Source organism: Choloepus didactylus, chromosome 22 (genome assembly GCF_015220235.1).
Source record: "Choloepus didactylus isolate mChoDid1 chromosome 22, mChoDid1.pri, whole genome shotgun sequence".
Lineage (NCBI taxonomy): Eukaryota > Metazoa > Chordata > Mammalia > Pilosa > Megalonychidae > Choloepus > Choloepus didactylus.
In genome coordinates this window covers 10,780,480-10,806,955 of record NC_051328.1, presented here as the reverse complement: position 1 = coordinate 10,806,955, position 26,476 = coordinate 10,780,480, and the positions used below count along the sequence as shown (strand labels likewise).

Sequence of the window (26,476 nt, the reverse complement as noted above, 5' to 3'; positions counted from 1 at the left end):
CAATTTACCAAAAATCTATTGCTACATGACTTTTTGGGAAATAGGCATATTACACAAAGGAAGATAGTTACATAGAAAACAACACGACATCTTTCTTATCTGAATGACAAAGCTGCGAGAACTAATATTTCTCCAAATCACCAAGGCAACACCAGCAACTTTCACACCCACTCTCTCATCACTCGATGTTTGCAATAACCTTGTGACAACTGGGAGCAGTTACTTGGAGACTAGTACCTGAGGGAGAGACCAAAGCATCTGGTGGGAGAACACTTCACTTGCTTTATTATTTTTTATGGCAGGAAGCACTTATTATTCCACATAATAATTTTCAAAGAGTTACACACTGATCCCTCATGGAGATTTGGGGGCAATAATGAAGAAAACAGGAGAAAAGACTTAGTGCATTTATGAGCCTAAAACCCTGAAGAAATATTCATGAAACAGCATGTAAATTGTGACAAATTGGTGTTTTTTCACAAATTCTTCGGCTAAATTCTCTCTCAAAAAAATCAATCATGCTTGGTGTCTGAAAGCTGATCTTTCTGGTCATATATAAAAGAATAGAAAGACATGATGGTACAGAGATAAAGATAAGAGTTTAAAAGAATTATAATGGTACAGATAGGGAAGTCACCAATCTTTTCATATATTAATTCCTTCAATATAATATCTCATAAAAAAGGACATATGCTTGAAATAGTTTATTTTAAAGTTTTTAAAAAGTCTACCAATAAACCATGTGACTTTTGAATTTAAAGTGTGAGCATGAAAATATTTTGTCTACGTTACAAGTACTTACTGCCAATCAAAGGAACCTGTGCATTCTCATTTCGAGATACCATAGAAGGTAACCCAGCGATGACACAGGCAATTCCATCAAAGAATGTTGAATGAGGAGCAACAACAAAAATTGGTGCTTCTGAAGGACTTGCAATCTTTCCTTTCACGGTAACTATAAATCCCATTGCAAAGAACATTGCATGACCCAGGAACTTCAAAGCTGGTTGAGTAAACTTCCTTTGAAAATTAACATAAAAAAGACATAATTAGCTAAGCTAATTGAAGCTAACAGCAGGGCTTTACTCTAAAATATAATAAGAAAACCAAACATGTCGAACACTTCATTTTAAAATATGAGCTAAAAAGGATAGTTAATGCACGGAGCTCTTTTCTGATTTAAGGGCTTTTCATATATTAATTTATTTAATCCTCAGCCCAACCTTAGGAAGTACGTATTATTATTATTATCATCATCATCATCGTCGTCATTCCCACTTTACAGATGAGGAAACTGAGGCACAAAGAGAGAAAGTAATTTGTCTAGGGATACACAACGAGTTAGTGGCTCCATTATTCTGCTACTGTAGTGATAAGAATGACTTTTCACTACCCATACCCCACTGAGACAATGAAATGAGTAGTACCCTTCAGAGTAGTCATCTTGGGAGTCTCTATTTTTATAAGGAAGATGCTACTATCTCCCAAAACATTTTTAGAACTCTCATGCTCCAACTGTCCTCAGAGTTATTTTAGGAGTAATTTTTAAAAAGTATGCCATATTATCTACAATCAGAGCTCTTACAGATTGTCAAGGATCTTAAGAAGTAAAGCTAACATTTTACTCCCTTGGAACAGAGATGTACTTAAGCCATTCCAGAAATCTGGTTGTTTACTTATTTTAAGAAGAATCTGCCATTAAAGATAAATTAATTCATCAAACTGTACCAGCAACTGTGCTGGGCACACAAGACAAGTAAGATCCACTTTCTGTCCTTAATAAGCTCAGTCAAGTTAGGAAAAAGAAACATACTTCTAAAACTGCAAAAACAGGATGAATATCTCAGTTTGTGAATAAGTCTATAGGTTCCTATGGAAAAAATATGTGTCTCATTCACCAAGTATCCAGTGATTTTTAAAATGGGCTTCCTGTCTAATTCTTTCAACATTCTTAAAATAATATAGTGAGGAGCTATCAGCAACTAGCTACTGAAGTTTCTATAACTTCTATTTCACAGCAAGAAGTGAGACCCACTAAGACAAATGACTTTTGGAGAGGACACTGGGAAGTGACTACACCTCCCTTCTTCCCCCTTTAGTTTTGAGATGTAGTCTCCATTCTTGTAAGGATACAAAGAGCATCCCCCTCACTGAATTTCTAAAACTTCCATTTTTTATCTATAGTAACATAGTATCTGACAGCTACATTCCAAAATATACCATCTTAAGAGCAATTAAACACATTATTTAAATGTTGTGAGTCTAGTGCAGCCTAATAACTGCAACTTTATCTGTTTGAGAGGACATGGAGACACTGGCTTAATTGAATGCAGAACATTTTTTCTAACATTTATTAGATCTATTTTCTGAATTTGTAGCCTATTTCTTCCATCATCCTAGGTTTTCATAAGCCATTATCATTAGAAACCAAAGAGATAAACCGAAAGGAACTGATAAGGTGTGAAACATCTCTTAATGTGTTCTTTACACCACAAACCTTGAGTCATAAAGCTAAGAAATATGACTTGCAACGACTGAGGTGGTATTAGTTCTCTGGGAGTATTGCCAGCATTGAATTCAGTTCCACTTGAAACCAGCCTTGGGTTTGATACTGACATTTGTTTACTAGAAAATGAACTAAACAGCAAATTGCAAATTTCCTAAAAAATCTCTAGAACAGTGTTTCTTAAATTTTCTGAAGACTTATCCTCATTTTAAACATGGATGGGAAGGCTAGACACTTGTATACAAAAAAAATATTATACCGGATTTCAGGGAGTCCGACATTCAGTGCCCTAAAGCCCATTTATGGATTTCTATAGAATCCACGGATTCCACGTTAAGAGCCACACTTTCAAGATATACAGATGACAAGAAGCTGATTCTGCCAAAGAGGAATAACTCTTGTTGGTAGTTTTATTAAATCATGATTACTCTGTTCTCTCTCACTATGCTGATGGGCAATGCTTGAGAAGCAGTTCCATGATACCTCAAAGCTAATGTTCAAAAGAGGCAGTCTATATTGATTTAATAAATAAACTGTTATTAATAACCAACACTGAAGTAACTAATAAAAATGTCATAATTGATTCACTTAATTATTCCACTGTAAAACTTGTTCAAAAAGTATGTAGTTACTATAGGGGGACAAAGCAAATGCGAAAACTGAGGGAAAGCAAAAGAAAGTCAGATATTTTCTAACTGCAATTGTTTTAGGTATACTAATTGGGTATTTTTTAGAACCAGAGATCTATTATTTTGGAATAATATCTGAAAGCAAGATGTTTTAATATTAGGAAATTATGACTTCAACAGAAGATGTTTATAATGTACTTGGAGAGTAATTTCTACATATTATAAATTAAAGCCAATTTAATCTGAGAAAAAAATAAATTATTAAAATTGATTAGGTAGCAATTGCATAAAACTATTGATTACTTACTGAACCATATAAACTCTTTTTTTTTTATCATGATTTACCTTTTATTTTGACATAATTGTTTCTTACCTCCTCCAACCTGTTACTGGGTGGGTCTGCTTTTCAGGGCAGAATGCTGTTGAAATCGCAGCAAATGGCCATGCTAATAATAAAATTAATGCAACCAGTAAGGCACGAATTGGAAGCAGGATAACTCCAAGAAGGAAAATCTGAAAGTCAAAGTTAGATAAAAATGAATGAATGGATATTACTTTGATATTGGCAAGGATATAGCACAACTGAAATTCTCATACATTTCCAGTAGCAACTTAAAATGATAGAAACACTTTACAGAAACATGCAAGAGGAAATTTTTATGGTATTTATGCATGCATTCATTGAAGGATGAATGGTGCACTACCCTGTGACAGACAAGGACCCAAGCAATAAAGATACAGAGAAAAATAAGACATTATATCTGGTCTCACAAAACCTACTCCATAGCAAGAGAAACTAAAGAAAACCAATCACTATAATACAAGTTTATCTGTGTTTGGAAGAACAAAGGATATTGAGGAACAAATAAAAGGATTGTCTACTTAACAGAAAACCTCCTAGAGAAGTCAAAGCCTGAATAGTCTTGAAAGACAAGCAGGAGATAGCAAGGCAAAAGGAGAAAAAAATTTTTGAGCTATCGGTAAAAGGAAGAGTGTAAACAAGACATTAGATTGTGAAGAAGTAAGTGCATTATTTTATATAGCTGCCAGTCCTTTATAACTAATAACAATAAAAAGATGGAGAAGGAGAAAATATAAATTAAAAAGAGAGAAAAGTGAATAAATAATAAGAATAAATAATAAGAAATGTCCCAGGCACTCCGGGCACCTGGCATGCAGTAAACTGATACTTCAAGAAAGATGAGAAAGGACTGGCACAGAGGGAGTTAAATTGCTCAAGATCACATAGCCAGTAAATGGCAGAACTAGGGTTTGAATCCAATTTGGTTACAAAGCCTTTGCTCTTTATCCTATACCGTATGCCTTTTAAGTACAATAAACTGTTTTTATGTATAACAAATGATCTTTTCTCTATATGTCAGTTATACTACTCAAATGGTGTTATCCTTCCTCTGTCCCTACTGGCCCTTATTAGGAACATCATCAAATCATTTACAAGAAATGCCAAAAATATTCTAGTTATCTAATGTCTGTTGAATTATTTGCATGCACATGTGCATTTGAGGTAAAAATTACATATAAGGAAATGTACAGATCTTAATGAGCTTTGATAAACTTGCAAAACCACTCCAATCAATGTACAGAACATATTCACCACCACCTTGTGCCCTTTCCCAGTCACTTCCTATCTCCTTAGACAACCATTGCTGGATTTCTAAAACCATAGATTAGTTTTGTCTGTTCTTGAACATCACATAAATGGAATCATATATTATATAATCCTGTGTGTCTGGCTTCTTCCACTTAAAATTTTTGGGATTCAACTATGTTGTTTTGTATATCAATAATTCATTCTTTTTGACTGCGAAGTATTATTCCACTGTATAATTATACCACAATGTGTTTATCCTTTCTCTTGTTTATGAAGATTTGGGTTGTTTCCAGTTGTGGGATATTATGAACAATAAAGCTACTATGAAAAGTCTTGTACAAGCTTTTCTTGACATATGTTTTCATTTCTCTTAGGTGAATATATAGGAGAGGAATTCTTAGGTCACAGAGGTAGTTTAACTTATATGAAACTGAGAAACAACTGTCCAAAGTGGTTGTATCATTTCAAATTGCCACTGGCAAAGCACAAGAATTTCAGTGTGCTACGTTCTTGCCAACATTTGGTGTTGGAAGTATTTTTTTAAAAATCAAGTTTATCATAGTATAATTTACATAAAATAAAATGCAACCATTTTAAGTAAGTTTTGCAAATGCGTACCCCTCTGAAACCATCACCACGATCAAAATATAGAACATTCCCCTCACCCCAGAAAGTTCCCTTATGCTCCTTTAACATACAATACAACTTCCCTGGCCCCAGGCAATGACTGACAGGCTTTCTTTCACTATAGTTTTGCCTGTTCTGATTTTCAGATAAATGGAATCATATAGTATGTATGTACTCTTTTATGTCTGGCTTCTTTCACTTGATACTTTTGAGATTCAACAATGCTGTCATATGTATCAGCAGTTTATTCTATTTAATTGCAGAGTATAGCTCCATTCTATGTATGTATCACATTTCATTTATCCATTCACTTATTCATAGACATTTATTCTATTATTAGTTTTTTAAAAAATATTTTTTTAATTAGAAAAGTTGTAGGTTTACAAAAAAAGTCATTTAAAAATACAACATTCCCATATACCCCCTTATTGTTGAAATTTGGCATTAGTGTGGTACCTTTGTTACAACTGATGAAAGAATATTGAAATATCACTGTTAGTATAGTCCATATTTTTCCCATATATCAACCTATTATTAACCCCTTGTAATAGTGTTATACATTTGCTATAACTCACGAAAGAAAATTCTTATATTTGTACTATTAACCACAGTTAATCACCCACAACAGGGTTCACTGTGTTATACAGTCCCATGTTTCATCTTCCAACTTTCCAAATGTAGCTTTGTAATATCATTAAAGTCAGGAAGTGTGAGTCATCCAACTTCGTTCTTTTTCAAGACGTTTTTGGCTATTTGGGGTCCCTTACACTTTCAAATAAATTTGATAATTGGCTTTTCCATTTCTGCAAAATAGGCTGCTAGAATTTTGATTGGGATTGCATTGAATCTGTAAATCAATTTGGGTAGAACTGATATCTTAAACAATATTTAGTCTTCTTATCCATGAATACAGAATGTCCTTCCATTTACTTAGGTCTTCTTTGATTTATTTTAGCAATGTTTAGCAGTTTTCTGTTTACAAGTCTTTTACATCCTTGGTTAAATTTATTCCTAGATACTTGATCCCTTTAGTTGCTATTGTAAATGGAGCTTTTTTCTTGATTTCCTCCTCAGATAGCTCATTACTAGTGTATAGAAACAGTACTGATTTGGGCATGTTGATCTTGTATCCCACCACTTTGCTGAACTTGATTATCAGCTCTAGTAGCTTTGTTGTAGATTTTTAGAGATTTTCTGTATATAGGATTATGTCCTCTACAAATAATGAAAGTTTTACTCCTTTCTTTCCAGTTTGGATGCCTTTTATTTCTTTTCCTTGCTTGACTGCTCAGGCTAGAACTTCTGGCACAATGTTGAGTTAACAGTGGTGACAGTGGGCATCCTCGTTTTGTTCCAGATATTAGAGGGAAAGCTTTCAGTCTTTCACCAGTGAGTATGATGTTAGCTGTGGGTTTTTCATATAAGCCCATTATCATGTTGAGGAAGTTTCCTTCTATTCCTATCTTTTGACATGTTTTTATCAAGAAAGGATGCTGGATTTTGTCAAATGTCTTGTCTGCATCACTCAAGATAATTATGTGGTTTTCCTCCTTTGATTTGTTAATTTGGTGTATTACACTAATTGATTTTCTTGTGTCAAACCACCCTTACATACCTTAGAAAAAACCACTTGATCATGGTGCATAATGCTTTTAATGTGCTATTGGATTTGATTTGCAAGTGTTTTCCTGAAAATTTTCATTACAGAAATTGGTCTGTAATTTTCTTTTCTTGTAGTATTTTTATTTGGCTTTGGTATTAGGGTGATGTTGGCTTCATAGAATGAGTTAGGTAGTGTTCCCTCCTCTTCACCTGTTTGGAAGAATTAGAGCAGGACTGGTATTAATTCTTCTTGGAATGACTGGCAGAATTCACTTGTGAAGTCATCTGGTCCTGGGCTTTTCTTTGTTGGGAGGTTTTTGATGACTGATTTGATCTTTTTACTTTTAATTGGTCTGTTGAAGTCTCCTATCTTCGAGTAAGGTGTAGGTTGTTTGTGTGTTTCTAGGAATTTGTCCATTTCATATAAATTGTCTAACTATTTGGCAAACAGTTGTTCATAGTATCTTCTTATGATCCTTTTTATTTCTGTGTGGACAGTAGTAATGCCTCCCCTCTCATTTTGAGTTTTATTTATTTGCATCTTCTCTTTCTTTTTCTTTGTCAATCTAGCTAAGAGTTTGTCAATTTTATTGAGCTTCTCAAAGAAACAACTTTTGATTTGTTAATTCTCTCCATTTTCTTTTTCATTCTCAATTTCATTTATTTCTGCTCTAATCTCAGTTATTTCTTTCCTTCTGTTTGCTTTGGGATTAGTTTTCTGTTCTATTTCTAGTTCCCCCAGGTGTGCAGGTAGGTCATTGACTTTAGCTCTTTCTTCTTTTCTAATGTAGGCATTTAGGACTATAAATTCCCCTCTCAGCACTGCCTTCACTGCATTCCATAAGTTTTAATGTTGCATTCTCATTTTCATTGGTCTTGAGATATTTACTGAACTCTCTTGCCATTTCTTCTTTGACCCATAATTAAGAGTGTGTTGTATAACTTCCATATATTTGTGAATTTTCCAGCTTTTCACCTGTTATTGATTTCCAGCTCTATTCATTATGGTCAGAGAAAGAGCTTTGTATAATTTCCAGCATTTTAAATTTATTAAGACTTGTTTTGTGACCCAATGTGTGGTCTATCTTGGAGAATGATCCATGTGCACTTGAGAAGAACGTATATCCTTCTGTTTTGAGGTGCAATGTTCTGCCAGATACAGTTCATTTACCATAATTATGCAAGTTCTCTGTTTCCCTACTGGTTTTCTGTCTAGATGTTCTATCTATTGATGAGAATGGTGTATTGAAGTCTCCAACTATTATTGTAGAAATGTCTATTTCTCCCCTCAGTTTTGCCAGTGTTTGTCTTGTGTATTTTGGGGCATCATGGTTAGGTGCATTAATATTTGTCATTGTTATGGCTCAGTCAAAGGAATAAATTAAAACTTCAGAGGAGACATAGAATTTGGAATAACTAATCAATGATGTTCAAACAAATCTGCCCATTTTATTAATATATAGTGTTCTTCTTTGTCTCTGATAACAGTTTTATGTTTAAAGTCTATTTTGTCTGATATTAGTATAGCTAGCTTCTCCAGCAATTTTTTGGTTACTGTTTGTGTGGAATATCTTTTTCCAACCTTTCATTTTCAACTTTTTTGTGTCTTTGGGTCTAAGGTGAGTCTCTTGTTGACAGCATATAGTTGGATCATACTTTTATCTATTTTGCCAATATGTGTCTTTTGATTAGGGAATTTAATCCATTAATAAGCAATGTTATTACTGTAAGGGCAGAACTTACTTCAACCATTTTATCCCTTTGGTTTTTATATGTCATGTCTTATCTTTGTCTCTCTTTTTACCCTTTTAGTTACCCTTTCTGATATTTTCATTTCTACACACTGCTCCAAGGCTGTCTGTCCTGTCTTTTCCTTTCATTCTGCAGAACTCTCTTTAGAGTAGACCAGATATCTTGTTGACCAACCCTCTCAGTTTCTGTTTATCTGTAAATATTTGAAACTCTCCCTCATTTTTGAAGGACAGTTTTGCTGGATAAAGAATTCTTGGCCAGCAATTTTTCTCTTTCAGTACCTTAAATATATCATACCACTGCCTTCTTGCCTCCATGGTGTGTGATGAGAAATTGGCACTTAGTCTTATTGTGGTTCCCTTATATATGATGAATTGCTTTTCTCTTGCTGCTTTCAGGATTCTCTCTTTATCTTTGGCATTTTACAGTCTGATTAGTAAAGTGTCTTAGAGAACGTCTATTAGGATTTATTCTGTTAAAAGTACGTTGTGCTTCTTGGACATGTATATTTATGTCTTTCATAACAGTCGGGAAATTTTCATTATTTCATCAAATATTCTTTCTGCTCCTTGATGCAGGAGACCCTTGACCCATGATGCATATGATTGTGCACTTCATGCTGTCATTCAAATCCCTGAGACCCTGCTTAATTTTTTTCCATTCTTTCCTCTATCTGTAAGATTTTGATTGTCCTGTCTGCTAGTTCACTGATTCTTTCTTCTGTCTGTTCAAATTTGCTGTTGTATGCCTCTAGTGTATTTTTAATCTCTTCTATTGTGTCTTTTATTCTCATAATTTGTTATGTTTCTTTATATACAAAATTCTTCTTTATGCTCACACAGTGTTTTCTTAATATCCTGTATTTCTTTAGCTACATTTCCCTTCATCATCTTGAATTGATTTAAGAGAATTGTTTGAACATCATTGATTAGTTGTTCCAAATTCTGTGTCTCCTCTGAAGTTTTAATCTGTTCCTTTGACTGAGTCATATCTCCCTGTTTCTTATTTTGGCTTATAATTTTTTGTTGCTGTCTAGTCATATATCTTGATGAGTTTACTCTGAAGGTCAGTTTCTTTCTGTTGTCTAGGGTTTTATTGTTGATTAGCTTTGTGTTAAGGCTCTTCTTTGACACTTGGTTTAACTTATTCTAGACCTTGAGAATTGCCCCTGTTTAACTGATCAGATTTTCCAGCTCTTCTTCATCTGCTTCCCATCCTGGATATACAGTACAGTTTTTAAGGTTGCACTATTTGTGCAACTGTTTCACCCCCAGAGGAGAGCTTCCTTCCCTCTTTTCCTTCTCCAGGAATCTTGATCTGCTTTTGTTTTGCCTCTATAGTGTTTTGTTTGTTTGTTTGTTTGTTTGTTTGTTTGTTAACATTCCTTTCTTTGCTTCTAGCTGCTTTTGCCTGAGGGAAAAATTCTGGGAGGTGGGTCACCCAAGAGAGGACTTTCCCAAGTTAATATTTCCAAGTCAAAAGAAGGCCAGAGACCTATGAAGGGGGCCCAGACCACCTCCAAAGGGCCCTGGGGAGAGGGTCAGGAACGATGCCAAAAACCTTTTTGATGACTTCATGAAGGTGCACTCTCCTGGCCTGCCCAGGAGATGGCATTCTTCAGCATCCCTAAAGAGGTATTGTGTCTATAAACCTCCACCACCTCTGCCCCTGTCAGGGGCGGGATTGAAACAGTGACCACAGACCATCCATATTCACTGAGGGCTGTAACAGTAGTTTAGAGCAGTGACTCAGAGATACAAATTCACCAATCAAAAGATGATTAGTGCTTGGCCATACCTCCCTTCCCCATTCTTGGAGAAGAGAACTTCAACAACCAGCCACCTTGAGTGTGATATGGGGTATCTGCACTGACAGCTGCCACAGAGTGAGTTACCGACAGTTCTTTACTGCAGTTTCTCAGCCTCTTCCTACCACTCTTCCTTGGAGGCTGTACAATGCTCCCCTGGCCTCCAGAGCCCCAGAACCGTTGTTTCAGGCAGTTCCTACCTGCTCACTAGCTGTTTTGGAAAAGGAGTGAGTCCTGGAGCTCCCTATTCCCCCATATTCCCTACTATCAATTTTTAGTTCTTATGAATATATTTCCTTGGAACATTTACTAGTCCCTATGTTCAATTCTTTGTGTGAACATACATTTTCATTTCTCTGGAAGTAAAATTGTTGGGCCATAGGAAAGGTGTAAGCTTAACTTTATAAGAAACTAAGCATTTTCTAAAGTGGCTGTACCATTTTACATTCTCACCGACAATGTATGAGAGTTCCTGTTGCTCCACATCCTCACCAACATTCCATGTTGTCAGTCTTTTTAATTTTAGCTATCCAAGTGGTTGTGAACTGATAGCTCACTGTGGCTTTAATTTACAGTTCCCTGATAAACAATGATGCTGAGCACAACTTCATATGCTTAGTGGTCATTCCTTTATCTCCTTATGTGAACCGTCTGCTCAAGTCTTTGGCCCATTTTAATTGGATTGTTTTCCTTTATATTATCAATTTCTAGGCATTATTTACATATTTTGTATACAAGTCCTTTGTCAATGTGAGTAACAGAAAAGTTTTCTCCCATTCTGCGGCCTGCCTTTTCATTTTTTTAATGGCGTCTTGATGAGAAGAATTTTAATTTTGATGAAGTCTGTGATGGTTAGTTTCATGGGTCAACTTGACTATGTTATGATGTCCAGTTGTTTGGTCAAGCAAGGTGGCTTGATTGACACTGTGAGGGTATTTCATGGATGGATGTAAATCATTCATCAGTTGATTGCATCTACAGATGATTGCAACTATAACCAATAAACGAGATTGCCTTCAGCAATGAAATGAGTATCACCTTATCCAATCAGTGGAACCATTAAAGGGAAAGAAGAATTTTTATCTCTATTTCAGACAGACAGCTTCTCCTGAGGAATTCATTGCCCCCTTCATCGGAATTCCCAACTTGAAGCCTGCCCTGTAGAATTTGGAGATATATATCAGTTCTGTTCCTCTGGAGAACCTGAATAATAAAGTCTAATTTATTTATTTATTTTTTTCATTTTTATTGAGATTGTTCAGATACCATACAATTATCCAAAGATCCAAAGTGTACAATCACTTGCCCCTGGGTACCCTCATACAGCTGTGCATCCATCACACTTAATTTTTGTTCAATTTTTAGAAACTTTTCATTATTCCAGACAAGAAATAAAGCGAAAGATGAAAAAAGAAAAAAAGAAAAGGAAACTCTAATCCTCCCCTATCCCTAACCAACCCCCCTCAATTGTTGACTCGTAGTATTGATATAGTACATTTGTTACTGTTTATGAAAAAATGTTGAAATACTACTAACTGTAGTATATAGTTTGCAATAGGTATATAGTTCGTCCCTATATGCCCCTCTATTATTAACTTCTAATTGTATTATCATACATTTATTCTGGTTCATGGAAGCAATTTCTAGTATTTGTACAGTTGATCGTGGACATTGCCCACCACAAGATTCAGTTTTATACATTCCCATCTTTTGACCTCCAACTTTCCTTCTGGTGACATATATGACTCTGAGCTTCCCCTTTCCACCTCATTCACACACCATTCGGCGCTGTTAGTTATTCTCACATCTTGCTACCAACATCCCTGTTCATTTCTAAACATTTAAGTTCATCCTAATTGAACATTCTGCTCATACTAAGCAACCACTCCCCATTCTTAAGCCTCGTCCTATATCTTGGTACCTTATATTTCATGTCTATGAGTTTACATATTATAATTAATTCCTATCAGTGAGACCCTGCAATAATTGTCCTTATGTGTATGGCTTATTTCACTCAGTATGTTGCCCTCGAGGTTTTGTCATCAACCCATTTTTTTTTTAAATGGTTTTGTTCACTCACCATACATTCCATCCCAAGTAAATAATCGATGGTTCTCTGCATGGTCATATATTTATGTGTTCACCACCTTCACCACTATCTATATAAGGGCATCTACATTTCTTCCACAAGGCAGGAGGGAGAGTCAAAGAAGGTAGAGAAGCAAAAGAAAGAGGAAAAAAAAAATGACAGCTAGGAAGCAGCAAAAGGAAAAATAACCTTAAATCAAAGTAGAATAAAGAATCAGACAATACCACCAATGTCAAGTATCTAACATGCCTCCCCTATCCCCACCTCTTATCTGCATTTACCTTGGTATATCACCTTTGTTACATTAAAGGAAGCATAATACAATGATTCTATTAGTTACAGTCTCTAGTTTATGCTGATTGCATCCCTCCCCCAATGCCTCCCCATTTTTAACACCTTGCAAGGTTGACATTTGCTTGTTCTCCCTCGTAAAAGAACATATTTGTACATTTTATCACAATTGTTGAATACTCTAGATTTCACCAACTTACACAGTCCCAGTCTTTATCTTTCCTCCTTTCTTGTGGTGTCTCACATGCTCCCCACCTTCCTCTCTCAACCGTATTCATAGTTACCTTTGTTCAGTGTACTTACATTGCTGTGCCACCATCTCCCAAAATTGTGTTCCAAACCACGCACTCCTGTCTTCTATCACCCTGTAGTGACCCCTTTAGTATTTCCTGTAGGGCAGGTGTCTTGTTCACAAAGTCTCTCATTGTCTGTTTGTCAGAAAATATTTTGAGCTCCCCCTCATATCTGAAGGACAGCTTTGCTGGATATAGGATTCTTGGTTGGCGGTTTTTCTCTTTCAGTATCTTAAATATATCACACCACTTACTTCTTGCCTCCATGGTTTCTGCTGAGAGATCCGCACATAGTCTTATTAAGCTTCCTTTGTATGTAATGGATCGCTTTTCTCTTGCTGCTTTCAGGATTCTCTCTTTGTCTTTGACATTTAATAATCTGATTATTAAGTGTCTTGGCATAAGGCCTATTCATATCTCTTCTGTTTGGAGTACGCTGTGCTTCTTGGATCTGTAATTTTATGTCTTTCATAAGAGATGGGAAATTTTCATTAATTATTTCCTCTATTATTGCTTCTGCCCCCTTTCCCTTCTCTTCTCCTTCTGGGACACCAATGATACTTACATTATTGTACTTTGTTTCATCCTTGAGTTCCCGGAGACATTGCTCATATTTTTTCATTCTTTTCTCCATCTGCTCCTTTGCGTGTAGGCTTTCAGGTGTTTTGTTCTTCAGTTCCTGAGTGTTTTCTTCTGCCTCTTGAGATCTGCTGTTGTATGTTTCCATTGTGTCTTTCACCTCTTGTGTTGTGCCTTTCATTTCCATAGATTCTACTAGTTGTTTTTTTGAACTTTTGATTTCTGCCATATATATGCCCAGTGTTTCCTTTACAGCCTCTATCTCTTTTGCAGTATCTTTTCTAAACTTTTTGATTTGATTGAGCATTAGTTGTTTAAATTCTTGTATCTCAGTTGAAGTGTACGTTTGTTTCTTTGACTGGGCCATAATTTTGTTTTTCTTAGTGTAGGTTGTAATTTTCTGTTGTCTAGGCATGGTTTCCTTGGTTATCCAAATCAGGTTTTCCCAGACCAGAACAGGCTCAGGTCCCAGAGGGAAGAAATATTCAGTATCTGGTTTCTCTGTGGGTGTGTCTTAGAAAATTCCTCCACCCTTTGATGCCTCAGGTCACTGTGCTTTTCTGCCCAGCAGGTGACGCCTGTTAGCCTATAATTCTTGACTGGTGTGAGGAGGTATGGCCGTGTTCCCCCAGGCTCTGGGGTCTGGTTCTGAATGGAAAGGGCCCCACCCCTTTCCTCCTAGAGAAGACAGACCCCGCAGGTGGAGGTCATTAGCATTTCAATGGTCTCGCTCTCTGCTTGTGCTGTCTCCACCCTTCCCAGAGTCACAGCCCTGGAAACTGAAAATGACTGGGGCTTTCTCCACTGAGCCGAAAAAGAAACAGATAGTCCCCTTCAGACCCAGTCCAAGGCGACCCTCCGGCTCTCCAAGGTCAGTCGTCACCCAAAGCCTCTGTCTGTTTTTTGGGGATGCGTACCTGTAGTGAGCAGTTCACGCTCGCTACTTAAAACCCCAGTTGGAGCTCAGCTGAGCTATATTTGCTTGCTGGGAGAGAGCTTCTCTCTGGCACCACGAGGCTTTGCAGCTCGGGCTATGGGGGAGGAGGTCTCACGACTTGGATCCGCAGGTTTTACTTACAGATTTTATGCTGTGTTCTTGGGCATTCCTCCCAATTCAGGTTGGTGTATGATGAGTGGATGGTCTCGTTTGTCCCCCCGCAGTTATTCTGGATTATTTACTAGTTGTTTCTGGTTTTTTGTAGTTGTTCCAGGGGGACTACTTAGCTTCCACTCCTCTCTATGCTGCCATCTTGCCCCGCCTCCTATCATATCAAAGTCTAATTTATTAAGCTTTATTTTATGTTTAGTTCTCTTTTGTTTCCTCCGAAAGACTCACTTCACACCCACTAGGTTGGCAGAATAAATTAAAGAAAATTTCAATCACAGTTAAAATGCTGAAAACGAAAAATAGAGAATCTTGAAAGCATCCAAAGGCAAAAGTAATATCTATCTATATCTATCTATAAATCTATCTATACATATATGTATATATGGATATATATATATAGAGAGAGATGAACAATATAGAAGGAGTACAAAAGACAATGGAATGAAATATTTAATTTAAGTAAGTTTTTAAACCTGTCATCCTGGAATTTTCAGATAAATGGAAATAGAGGTAATACATCATCAGACTTGTATATAAGAAATACTAAAGGAAGTTCCTCAGGATGTAGGAAGATGGATAGACAGGAAAGAACGAAGAGCACTGGAAATGATAAATATGGGAAGGAACACTAAAGACTATCCTTTTTTCTTGCCTTGGTTTATTTACAATTAAGACTGTTTAATACAAACATTACACATATACAATGTTTAGTATAAAAATTATAACATTTTCTGGGGATTGTAATATACGCAGATGTAAAACATATGATGACAATACCAGAAAGGAATAGGGGGAGGAGCAATGGAATTGCACCGTTGTTGCTATGTCTTGTGTGAAGTGATGCAATACTAAGTCTGAGTAGACTGCAAATGTTAAGTACACATATTGTAATCCTCAGAGCAATTGCCGACTAATAATACAAAAAGATAAGAAGCCATTAGAGTAATTGAAATGGACCACTAAAAATATATTTCATGAATACCAAAGAAAGCAGAAAAGGAGAAATAGAGCAACATAAAATTAAAGGAATCTATAGAAAACAAATAGCAAAACAGTAGACTTAAACTCAAATACATCAATAGTTTCATTAAGTGTAAATGGACAAAACATTCTAATTTTAATGCAAAGATTGTCAGACTGGACAAAAGAACAACACCCCAAAATACATTATCTACAATTCATGCACCTTAAATATAAATACACAAATAAGAAGGAAAAAAGATACACCATGCACATAGTCAATGTAGAAAACTGATATGGATACATAAATATTGTATGAAGCAGACTTCAAGACAAGTCATATTATCAGACACAAAGAAAGACATTTTATACAACTAAGAGTCAATTCATCAGGAAAACAGCACTAAACTAGTGTGCAGTGTACACCAGTTTCAAAAATATGACTCTAAAACTGAGGGAACTAAACAAAGAAATATCCCACTATAAGTGAGAATTTTAACATTCCTTTCTCAGTAATGGATAGAAAAAATAGCCCCCAAATTAATAAGCATATAGAGGATCTGAGCAACACTATTAACCACCTTGACTGAATTGCCAGTTACAGAACACTACCCTCCAACAGTTACAGAATACACATTGTTTTCAAGAACACACAGAAGACTTACCAAAATAGACCAAAAGCTAGGACATAAATGAAGTCTCATAAATTTCAAAACATTGAAATCTTACAGAGATGTTCTCTCACCATGACAAACTTTATTAGAAATTAATAAGAGAATGATATCTGAGAAAAAATTTCCATATATTTGGAAATGAAACAACATACTTCAAAATAATCCATGGGTCAAAGAAGAAACCACAAACAAAATTACAAAATATTGGGAAATGCAAGTCAAAACCACAATGTTTTTTTTTTTTTTAATATAATTTCTATATCTATTGACATTCTCCATTTGGTGAGATGTTCTAGTACTTTCTTTTAGTTCTTTAGACATTGTTGCCTTCTGATCTTTGAACATATTTAAAGTCTTTGTACATTAAGCCCAACATTTGTATTTCCTCAGGGACAATTGCTATGACCTCTTTCTTCCTATTAATGGGCCAGTCCTTCTTGTTTCTTCGCATGCTTTGTAATTTTTGCTGAAAATTGGACATCTCAAATAATATAATATGATAACTCTCAAAATCAGAGTATCCCCTCGACATTCTGTTGTTGTGGTTGTTGCAGTTGTTGTGGTTTGTTATTATTTGTTTAGTGACTTTTCTGACTAAATCTATAAAGTCTGTGTTCTCTGTCATGTGTGGCCACTGAAATCTCTAATTGGTTCCTTAAGTGCTTGGAACCAATAAGTCTCCCAGTGTTGGCTAAAGGTCCATGTGTGCATATTGGGGTATACCTTCAACAGCCAGGGGGCAATTCATGACTCTGCCTTAACCTTCACTTCCTGCTTACATAGAGTTTCAAGATTAGCCAGAAGTGAGAGCTCAGGGCATTCTCAGGTCTTTCCTGGGCACATGTACAGCCTTTTGGGCATACACACAGCCATATGTACGTGTGTGACCTTCTAGATTCTCAGGAATACGTCAGAGCTTTTCAAAGTCCCCCAATGGGGCACCTCATTACCTAGATTTTCTTTTTAAGCTTTTTGTTTATCCTATTTATTTGCTCCAACTATTGCCTACCACCTCTGGCAGCTGTGATGTTAAACAATTGCTTTTGATCTGACAGATCAAATAATAATAATTCTTTGGGAATGAAGCTTTAAAAGTTGGAGCCAACCCTGTTCTGCCCTGTCTAGTGGCTGCTAGGTTGCTAGTTTTAACTGTGATTGCAGACATTGGTTTTCAAGGCTATGTAGAGCTGGAGTGGGGATGAGAATGAGACAAGTTAAAATGCCACAAACACTGTTGCACTTATTAGATTCAGCACATTTTCTTGGATGGATGTAAGTCTTTGGTTAATTTTCAGATTTCTGACAAAGTTGACTTTAACAATTTTTGCCATTGTTCTCACTGCTTTTATGGAGGAGATGTTTTTCAGAAGCCTTTACACCACCATTTTTTGCTGATGCCCCATCTCAACTATTTTTCATTCTGTTTTTCAGATAGAATAATGTTTGATGATCTATCTTCAAGTTCTCTGACTCTTTATTTTGTCTTCAATGTACTATCAAGCCCATCCAGCGAATTTTTCATTTCAGGTAAAATAATTTTCGGTTTTAGAATTCCCATTTAGTTGTTTTTTGTAGTTTCTATTTCTCTGCTAAGGTCTCCCTCACTATTCACTCATTATAATACCATCTTCCTTTTAAGTTCTTGAACATATTTATATTTATAATAGCTGCTTTAAAGTACTTATCTGCAAATTATAACATCTGAGATCTTTCAGAATCTGTTTTTCTTGACTGCTTTTTCTCTTGATCACAGCCTACATTTTCCTATGTCTTTGCAGGTCTAATAATTTTTTAAACTATATTGGCCACTTTGGATGATATATTGCAGATATTCTGGATCCTCCTCTGAAGAGTTTTTATTTTTGTTCTAGCAGATAAGTAAAGTAAAATACTGATTGATTACCTTCGACTTGCAGAGGCTTGTTCTTACATGTTATTAGGGAAAGTCTACTTCAAATTTGCCTATAGTCTTAGGCTGAAGCCTTAATCCTAGGACACAGCTTTCCTCTTAAAGTATAAGTTTCTTTGAGGTTTTGGTGTAAAGTCTGAGGTGTTTACCAAGACCCTCTAAATTGGTGGGATTCTAACTGTCTCCCTTGAGGTGGATGGCAATTGAAATGTTTGCTCAGCTTCATCATCCTTCCAGTTGTAGCTTTCCTCCAGGCTTCTTGAAGCTTCCTTTGCGCATACTCAGTTCAGAGAGCAGCTAAGGATTTTAGCGGGTGTGTGTGTGTGTGTGTGTGTGTGTGTGTGTGTGTGTGTGTGTCTATATGCTGATTTCGAGCTCCCTCTATTTGTCTCTCCCTCCTCTGTGGGATGTTCTCCCTCAATTCCATCCCCTCTGGCAGCCCAGGACTCTGTTCTCTGATATTTCAGATCAATAATACTCAGGCTGTCTAGCAATCCCCTTCTAAAGTGTCAAGAGAGAACCCTTAGAAAAAAAAGGCAGGTTGGGGGAGTCTCACACAATTCAGTTCTCTTCTTTCAAGGAACAAATCCTCTCCAGTTTCTGTCTTCTTTTTGTTGCTCTATAGCGCTTTTATAGAGCTTTCAAAATATTTTTTTCCCAGGGTTTATTTACAGGAAGGTTGATCTAAATTAAGCTATTCCACCATTCCTGGAAACAGAACTAGCCCTGTTAAATTATTCTTCATTTGAAAACTGACTTAGAAATTTGGAGAGACTTTGCCATAACTCTATTTTCTATAATATAGAATTATGTAGACGGTAAGCCAAGTAGGAGTTCCAGAACTATCACATAGAAGGAGTCTGGGATCCAGGAGACTTGTCCTGAAACTCCGTACACACAGCAAGCACACTGTATTAAAATAGATGTATATTTATTTAGAGTGGTATGATTTTGGTAAGATGAGATGTCGAAAGTTCCCAAGTCACTCTTTGGCAGATCACTGACTGAGATTCTCTTTCAAGGGGTCTCATTACTAGAACATGAAGAAGTAATCCTGACTACAAGAAATGACCGTATCATAGACACTGAAGATAGAATTGGAAGGCATTTAAGTATATTCACGTAAGATTCACTCGCATCCACACTGAGCAACCAGTATAGATATTAATTGAACGAACTGTCAAATATTGGGCAACATATTTTTCAGCCATTTCCAAGATTTGTGACAAAATAATAGTACTTAGTAAACCAACTCTGAGGTAATTCTTTAACAATTTAAGAGGACTCTCCACCATATTTCCATTTGGTAATTCATAATCCTTGTGGAGAGGTCTTCTTTTAACACTTCATCATGGTTATTCTCTATTCCCTGATTTTCCTTCCTAGCACTTACTACAACATGGATTTATATATTTTGTATTTTTTTGTTAAGCTCTCTCAGTAGAACGTAACCTTTAAATGGTCAGGGCCCTTATTTCTCTTCTTCACTGCACATAGTAGGCATTCAACAATTTTTTTTTTATTGGAATGAATGACTCCACAATTACAATCACATTCATTTCAATTCCATTCTCTATTGAAGAAATGAAGGCTAAAAAAAGAGTGGGAGGAGAGGAACAAAGCTAAACCCTATAATGAAATGCAAAAGTGGCAACAGTACTTAAGCAAGGCTGAACCATTATTCAAGATTAAATTTAGTCTGAATTAATCATATCGGTCATACTTAAATCAATCTATGTTCATCTTTAAAGCTGGATAATATAGACCTTTACCAAACCGTTCAAGCCGTTGAAACCTCTTTCGTATCTCTAGTCTATATGGATTTTTTATTTTTTATTTTTTGATATCCAGAACATGTTCAATCCCTTGCAATCCAAATTGTAAGTTTTAAGTGCAGTATAGTTTGTAGACCACAAATAGTACATAACTACCATCATTCAGATCATAATAAGATCAACATACCAGACTCCTGCACAAATTACCTCACTTAATTTTAATCCACCTTTAAAAGGGTATTTTATTTCAAATTAATAGACAAGGAAAGTTAAGCTCAGGGAGTTTAAGTGACTTGGCTAAAGTCACAAAACTAGTGTATCACAGGTCCTGAGCAGTTTTCTAACTACAACCAGTGATCTTTCTGTTATACTACAGCTCTCTTAAAGTTATGCAGAAATGCTCTCAAACAATTAATAGGTGATGCTATAAAAAACTTAATGATTCACTTAAGGTGCAAGGTAAATATCTAGAAACATATCACTTTGATACGCCCTCTGAAATACAAAGCCAAATAGATGTACTTTCCTTAAGTATGGTTGATTTGACTAACTCACACCAAAATTAATCTTGAATAGTAGCCTTCGTATTTAAAAGTTTCAAGATATTAGGGGATCATCTATCCATTTAAAGACATGAAGATCGTATTTTTAAATGTTTCTTTACAAAGTGGTGTTACCACATTCTTTGCCTTCCTCTTCCTCTCACACCCTTCAACTAGTCATCCATCTACCATTGTTCTAACCACCACCCCATGTGGTATACATGGCAGCTGCTTAGTTAGCCCTTAGCCTGTCTCCACTGCAGCAGATGATGGTCTCTGTTTACAAGCAGGTTGTGCAAAAATTACACTACTTCAAATCCAAATTAATGGTGAAACGGACAGGAAAACATCAAAACTATTCCCCCCCATACAGAACTCACAGGATGAATGCAGCATGCATATTCTATCTTGTTCTCTAATCACTAATTTCACCAAAGAGGAAGTACAAAGAGTGAGCCTAACTGCAAATGGTAGAAGCAGCCCTTTGCAAGAGAAGGGGAAGGGAAAGGGAAAGGGAAAGGGAAAGGGAAAGGGAAAGAGAAAGGGAAAGGGAAAGGGGAAGGGAAAGGGGAAGGGAAAGGAAGGGGAAAGGGAAGGGACCTTCCTTTGTATGTACATGTATAGTCATTTCTAACAGTGTAAGGAAATCCCAGCTACCTCTCAGCCTTGAATCTAGAAGTGTTTGGGTGAAGATGAATTCAGGACAACTGTTGAACACTTTAAGTTGACTTAGTTATCCTTTTTCCTTGATTCTAATTTCCTTCCCTTGATGTTCCAGCTAAGCTAGATCATCCCAGCTTCACCTGTTGCTCTAACTCCAGGCCCGGGATCTCCTCCTTCTCCCTCACTCTTCCCAAGCCAGACTCCTCTTCCGTCCCCTTGCCTCAGTGAAAGAAAGGCTTTCCCAAACCCACGCTTCGCGGTAGTTCTGCCTCCCAGTCCACTCTTACAAACTCAAGTCGAAGTTCCTCTCACAGATTCATTCCACCTCCTCAGGCAGAGAATGTCTCCTCTGCCCCTGGCGGGCTGGTGCCCTCTTGCCTTTCCTACCCTTCTCTCTAGAGGCACATGTTTTCTCTCTCTCTCCTCTTCTCACACTCGCCCTCATACCACCCCCAAGTGCCCTCAACGCTCAGACCCACATCTCCAGCCCCTTCAGACTCGTGACCTCCTCAAAAGTCCCCCTTGCACATCTACATCCTCTTACCCCTCCGTCGACTTTGCTTCCCAGACTGACGGACACTCAGTCAACCTCCTCTCTCAGGTCCGCGCCCCCGTCAGACCCCCTCAGCCGCCAGACCCACGCCCCCCGTTAGACCACCCCATCTCAGACCCACACCCCGCCTCAGACCACCCCGGCTCAGACCCACGCCCCCCTCAGACCACCCCATCTCAGACCCACGACCCCTCAGACCACCCCGGCTCAGACCCACGACCCCCTCAGACCACCCCATCTCAGACCCACGCCCCCCTCAGACCACCCCATCTCAGACCCACGCCCCCCTCAGACCACCCCATCTCAGACCCACGCCCCCCTCAGACCACCCCGGCTCAGACCCACGCCCCCCTCAGACCACCCCGGCTCAGACCCACGCCCCTCCTCAGACCACCCCGGCTCAGACCCACGCCCCTTCTCAGACCACCCCGGCTCAGACCCACGCCCCCCTCAGACCACCCCATCTCGGACCCACGCCCCGCTCAGACCACCCCGGCTCAGACCCACGCCCCCCTCAGACCACCCCGGCTCAGACCCACGCCCCGCTCAGACCACCCCATCTCGGACCCACGCCCCCCTCAGACCACCCCATCTCAGACCCACGCCCCGCTCAGACCACCCCGGCTCAGACCCACGCCCCCCTCAGACCACCCCATCTCAGACCCACGCCCCCCTCAGACCACCCCATCTCAGACCCACGCCCCGCTCAGACCACCCCGGCTCAGACCCACGCCCCCCTCAGACCACCCCGGCTCAGACCCACGCCCCGCTCAGACCACCCCATCTCGGACCCACGCCCCCCTCAGACCACCCCATCTCAGACCCACGCCCCGCTCAGACCACCCCGGCTCAGACCCACGCCCCCCTCAGACCACCCCGGCTCAGACCCACGCCCCCCTCAGACCACCCCATCTCAGACCCACGCCCCCCTCAGACCACCCCGGCTCAGACCCACGCCCCCCTCAGACCACCCCGGCTCAGACCCACGCCCCTCCTCAGACCACCCCGGCTCAGACCCACGCCCCCCTCAGACCACCCCGGCTCAGACCCACGCCCCTCCTCAGACCCCCCCGGCTCAGACCCACGCCCCGCTCAGACCACCCCGGCTCAGACCCACGCCCCTCCTCAGACCACCCCGGCTCAGACCCACGCCCCTCCTCAGACCACCCCGGCTCAGACCCACGCCCCTCCTCAGACCACCCCGGCTCAGACCCACGCCCCTCCTCAGACCACCCCGGCTCAGACCCACGCCCCTCCTCAGACCACCCCGGCTCAGACCCACGCCCCCCTCAGACCACCCCGGCTCAGACCCACGCCCCCCTCAGACCACCCCATCTCAGACCCACGCCCCTTACCCAAAGCCGGCTCGCCGCGCTCATCCGCGTCTGCTGCACGAAGGGGTTGGGCACGGGCGGCGGGAAGAAGGACGCCTGGCGGGGCACCATCGGCGGCCTCAGTCCCGCGTCCCCGACGCCGGCACCCGGCACCGTGGCCGCCACGGCCGCAGCCTCGGCGCACCGGTTCATGGCCCGGCCGGGCGTCGGACCCGAACCAAGAGACGGACGCTGAGCGCGCGACTGAGCGCCACAGGCCAAGCTAGAGCGGGGGCCAAGAGGGTGTTCGCGTCCCTCGGGGGCCCTAGCCGGAGGCGCGGCTCGGAGACCGCTGCGCAGGCGCTAAAGTTACCTAGGGGGCCTGTCAGGTCTCGCCCCGCCCCCTGGGCGCTGGCTCCGCCCCCTGGGCCCTGGCTCCGCCCCCGCGGGATCCACCCCAGGCTCTTCCTTTTCAGGAATTATAGCTCCGCCCACTGGAGTTGAGTATTTTTTCTTTGCAGCAATGACCCTGAAGGTTACTCCAATATTCCTGTCACCTCAGTGAGAGAGAGTTTAGGAAGAGTTCTCTGCCTTAGGGGCAGGCATACCTGGATTACCAATCTATTTTACAGGCTCTGTGATCTTGGCCAAATCACTATTGCCATGAGCCTCAGTTGCCTCCTTCTGCAAAATGGGGATAAACATATTTCAGAGGGTTGTCATGAGGAGTAAATGATAGAACACATGAAATGTGGCTTACACAGGACAAGCCACATGGAAGGCACTCAACAAATTGCAGTTGCCACCTGCTTCCCCAATGTTGTTGACACTCCAGTGCCCTGGAAACCACCATCCTTGTGTCCCCCTTACAAAGGAATTGCCTAGAGCTTATGGTTGATGAGGTCTCCCTGTTTCTTCTCTCCCCATGCTGTTCCCTCCTCCTGGATTTAGACAGAAGCCTTTGAGGGTGGGTGAAAGCCCCAGAGGAGCAGGGTGGTTGGACAAAGGCCCTGGTCCTTTGCTCTTTCTAGGCCTTCAGCCACATGGCCAAACCCCACCCCTTGTTCCACATTGGTTATCCCTGTAATTGAAGAGCCTCTAGCAGGTGAGCTTGTACTTTCCCATTGACTGCAGCTGCAAAAATGAGGGATTCTATGAGGAGGGAATAATAAGGTCCCAACAAAACAATAGTCTCAAAAATCTAGCACCACGTTCTTGCAGATCAGGCCCAGGGAATAAACTCTGGTTAGTCTTAGAAGGAATCTTTTACTAGGTTAGTACAAAAATGCCCAGGATTCCAGAACAGTAGTCTCAAGCAACTTAACCATTATCCAGAGAACCTGGCTCCAGCAATACCAGAAACAACCACTATCTCCTGGGTTGCTCCACTAAGGGAGCTAATATATTCAGGGTTCTGTTTGTTTATGTTTGATTTCTGGTATGTGTTTGTTTTTGCTTAAACCAGTTTGAATTGTTTTTTTGTTTGTTTGTTTTTGCCAGATACAGACAAGAGTCCTGACTAACAAAGAAATTGGTACCTGGAGTAGAATCTGTTCAACTCTAAACATATGGACTGAGAGTAGAGTGATGGTCCTCTGAAGGAAAATTGAGCTATTATCAGAACAAAGCCAAAAAAAAAAAAAAACAAAAAACAAGACAATTTCCAACAGAGGAACCTGGCCCAGAAAACGGAAATGACTCGAGCTGTGGTTCCCCTTCACCCTGGGGAAGTCTGAGGGCGTCTGGTCATGGGTGGTGATGGGGGGTAGGAGGAGGGAGACAGTCGTCCCAGGACTTGAGACCAGCTTGTCGAGCCCTGAGTGTGGCTGAGGATCAGAGGATGGTGATGGCAAATACATCCTTACTGATCAATTCGGTTCACAGCAGGCTGGGGACTAGGCAGAGAAACTGAGTCTGGGCCCTAGGACAATTGCTCCTCCATATTGTATCCACTGTACAATCTCAGGGTCTTCCAACCACACCAGTGACCATGAGCTTGTCACTTCATCTCTCTGAGCTTGCTTCCCCATAAGAATGGAGAGGAGAGTAATTCCTACCCCATAGAGTTGTAGTGAGAGTTAAATAAAATAGTGCATGTGTAGAGTTCATGGAAAGCCCTCAAGAAATGGCTGCTTTTAGGGATATTCTTTTATGGGTCACCTGAATTCTCTCTTAATATAACAGAGAATCTTAGTGTATTAGACTCAGGATATAAGCTTCCTTAAGGAGACAAGGGTCTCCCTGGCCTTGGGTGTCTTCAAGTAGGGGCTGGCAGACCCATGTGGTTCCCCCACCAGATACCAGAACAAGAGGCTGTCTCTCCAGGACCCTCAAAGACCTGTGTCCATGGGTAGGCCATGAGAGGAGAAAAAGGTAACTTTGGACCCACCAAGGACACCTCAGAGTCCTGTCCATTCCTCACCCTCCTTCCCCACCATCCCCACCATGAAAGGCCTGAATCAGTAAACTATCAGAGGTGCAGAAGTGGAAGGGGCCTCTGAAAAAAAACCCAAGCTTTAAATCTGTTTAGCAGCAGCTACAGATTTTCTCTGTTGGAGAAGATTGGGGGTGGGTAGTCTGGTTGGAAGGAGGGGTAAGAAGCTTATCCATTATTAGAAGCTGGGTTTGGAAAACAAGCTCGGATCTCTCCCCTAGATGCATTTCCTGGGGGTGTCTTTGGGATGGTGGTGGGTAATGCTACTGACGGAGATGATGGGCTAAAAGCTTTAAATCTCCTTCTCTGGGTCACCTGTTGGACTTGATTCAGGCTGTTACCTAATAGCAGTGGGACCCTGGGCAAATCATTTCTCTCTGGGCCTCAGTTTCCTCATGAATAAAATTCCCCTCCTTTGGGTTGTTGTAAAGGTTAAATTAAGTGTTGTAAGTAAAGTGCCTGGCACATAATCAGCATTCTATTAATGGGGGGCAGGATTATTGTTGTTGTTCATTAGAACTGGTAGTTTGTTAATGAAGAAACTGACTTAGAGAGGAAGGAAATCTTGAGCAAGACCCCACGACTAAATTGCTGCTATTTCGGGGCTCTTTTCACGAAACAGAGGGACTCCAGTTCACCCACTCTGAGGGTCGCTCTCTGGTCATTTTGGCAGCTCAGACCTTTTCTGCGGAGGTCACCAGGGCCCTGCAGGGGAGCAGAGATTTGGACTTCTTTAACGTTCCCTTGTGGTTGGGGCC

The 26,476-nt window shown here is 39.9% G+C and overlaps 1 protein-coding gene across 1 annotated transcript in view; it reads right to left on the bottom strand.

The window, feature by feature from the left end:
- The window catches only part of LPCAT2 (lysophosphatidylcholine acyltransferase 2), a 74,986-nt gene extending 51,348 nt beyond the window's left edge, over positions 1-23,638 (bottom strand). Inside the window, exons 1-3 of the mRNA XM_037815732.1 lie at positions 23,327-23,638; positions 3,509-3,648; positions 803-1,020 (exon numbers count right to left, since the gene is read on the bottom strand). Of these exons, the coding sequence (XP_037671660.1) occupies positions 803-1,020; positions 3,509-3,648; positions 23,327-23,497 (529 nt within the window). The 5' untranslated portion in view covers positions 23,498-23,638. The remainder of the gene's footprint in view (positions 1-802; positions 1,021-3,508; positions 3,649-23,326) is intronic.
- Positions 23,639-26,476: the final 2,838 nt, after the last annotated feature.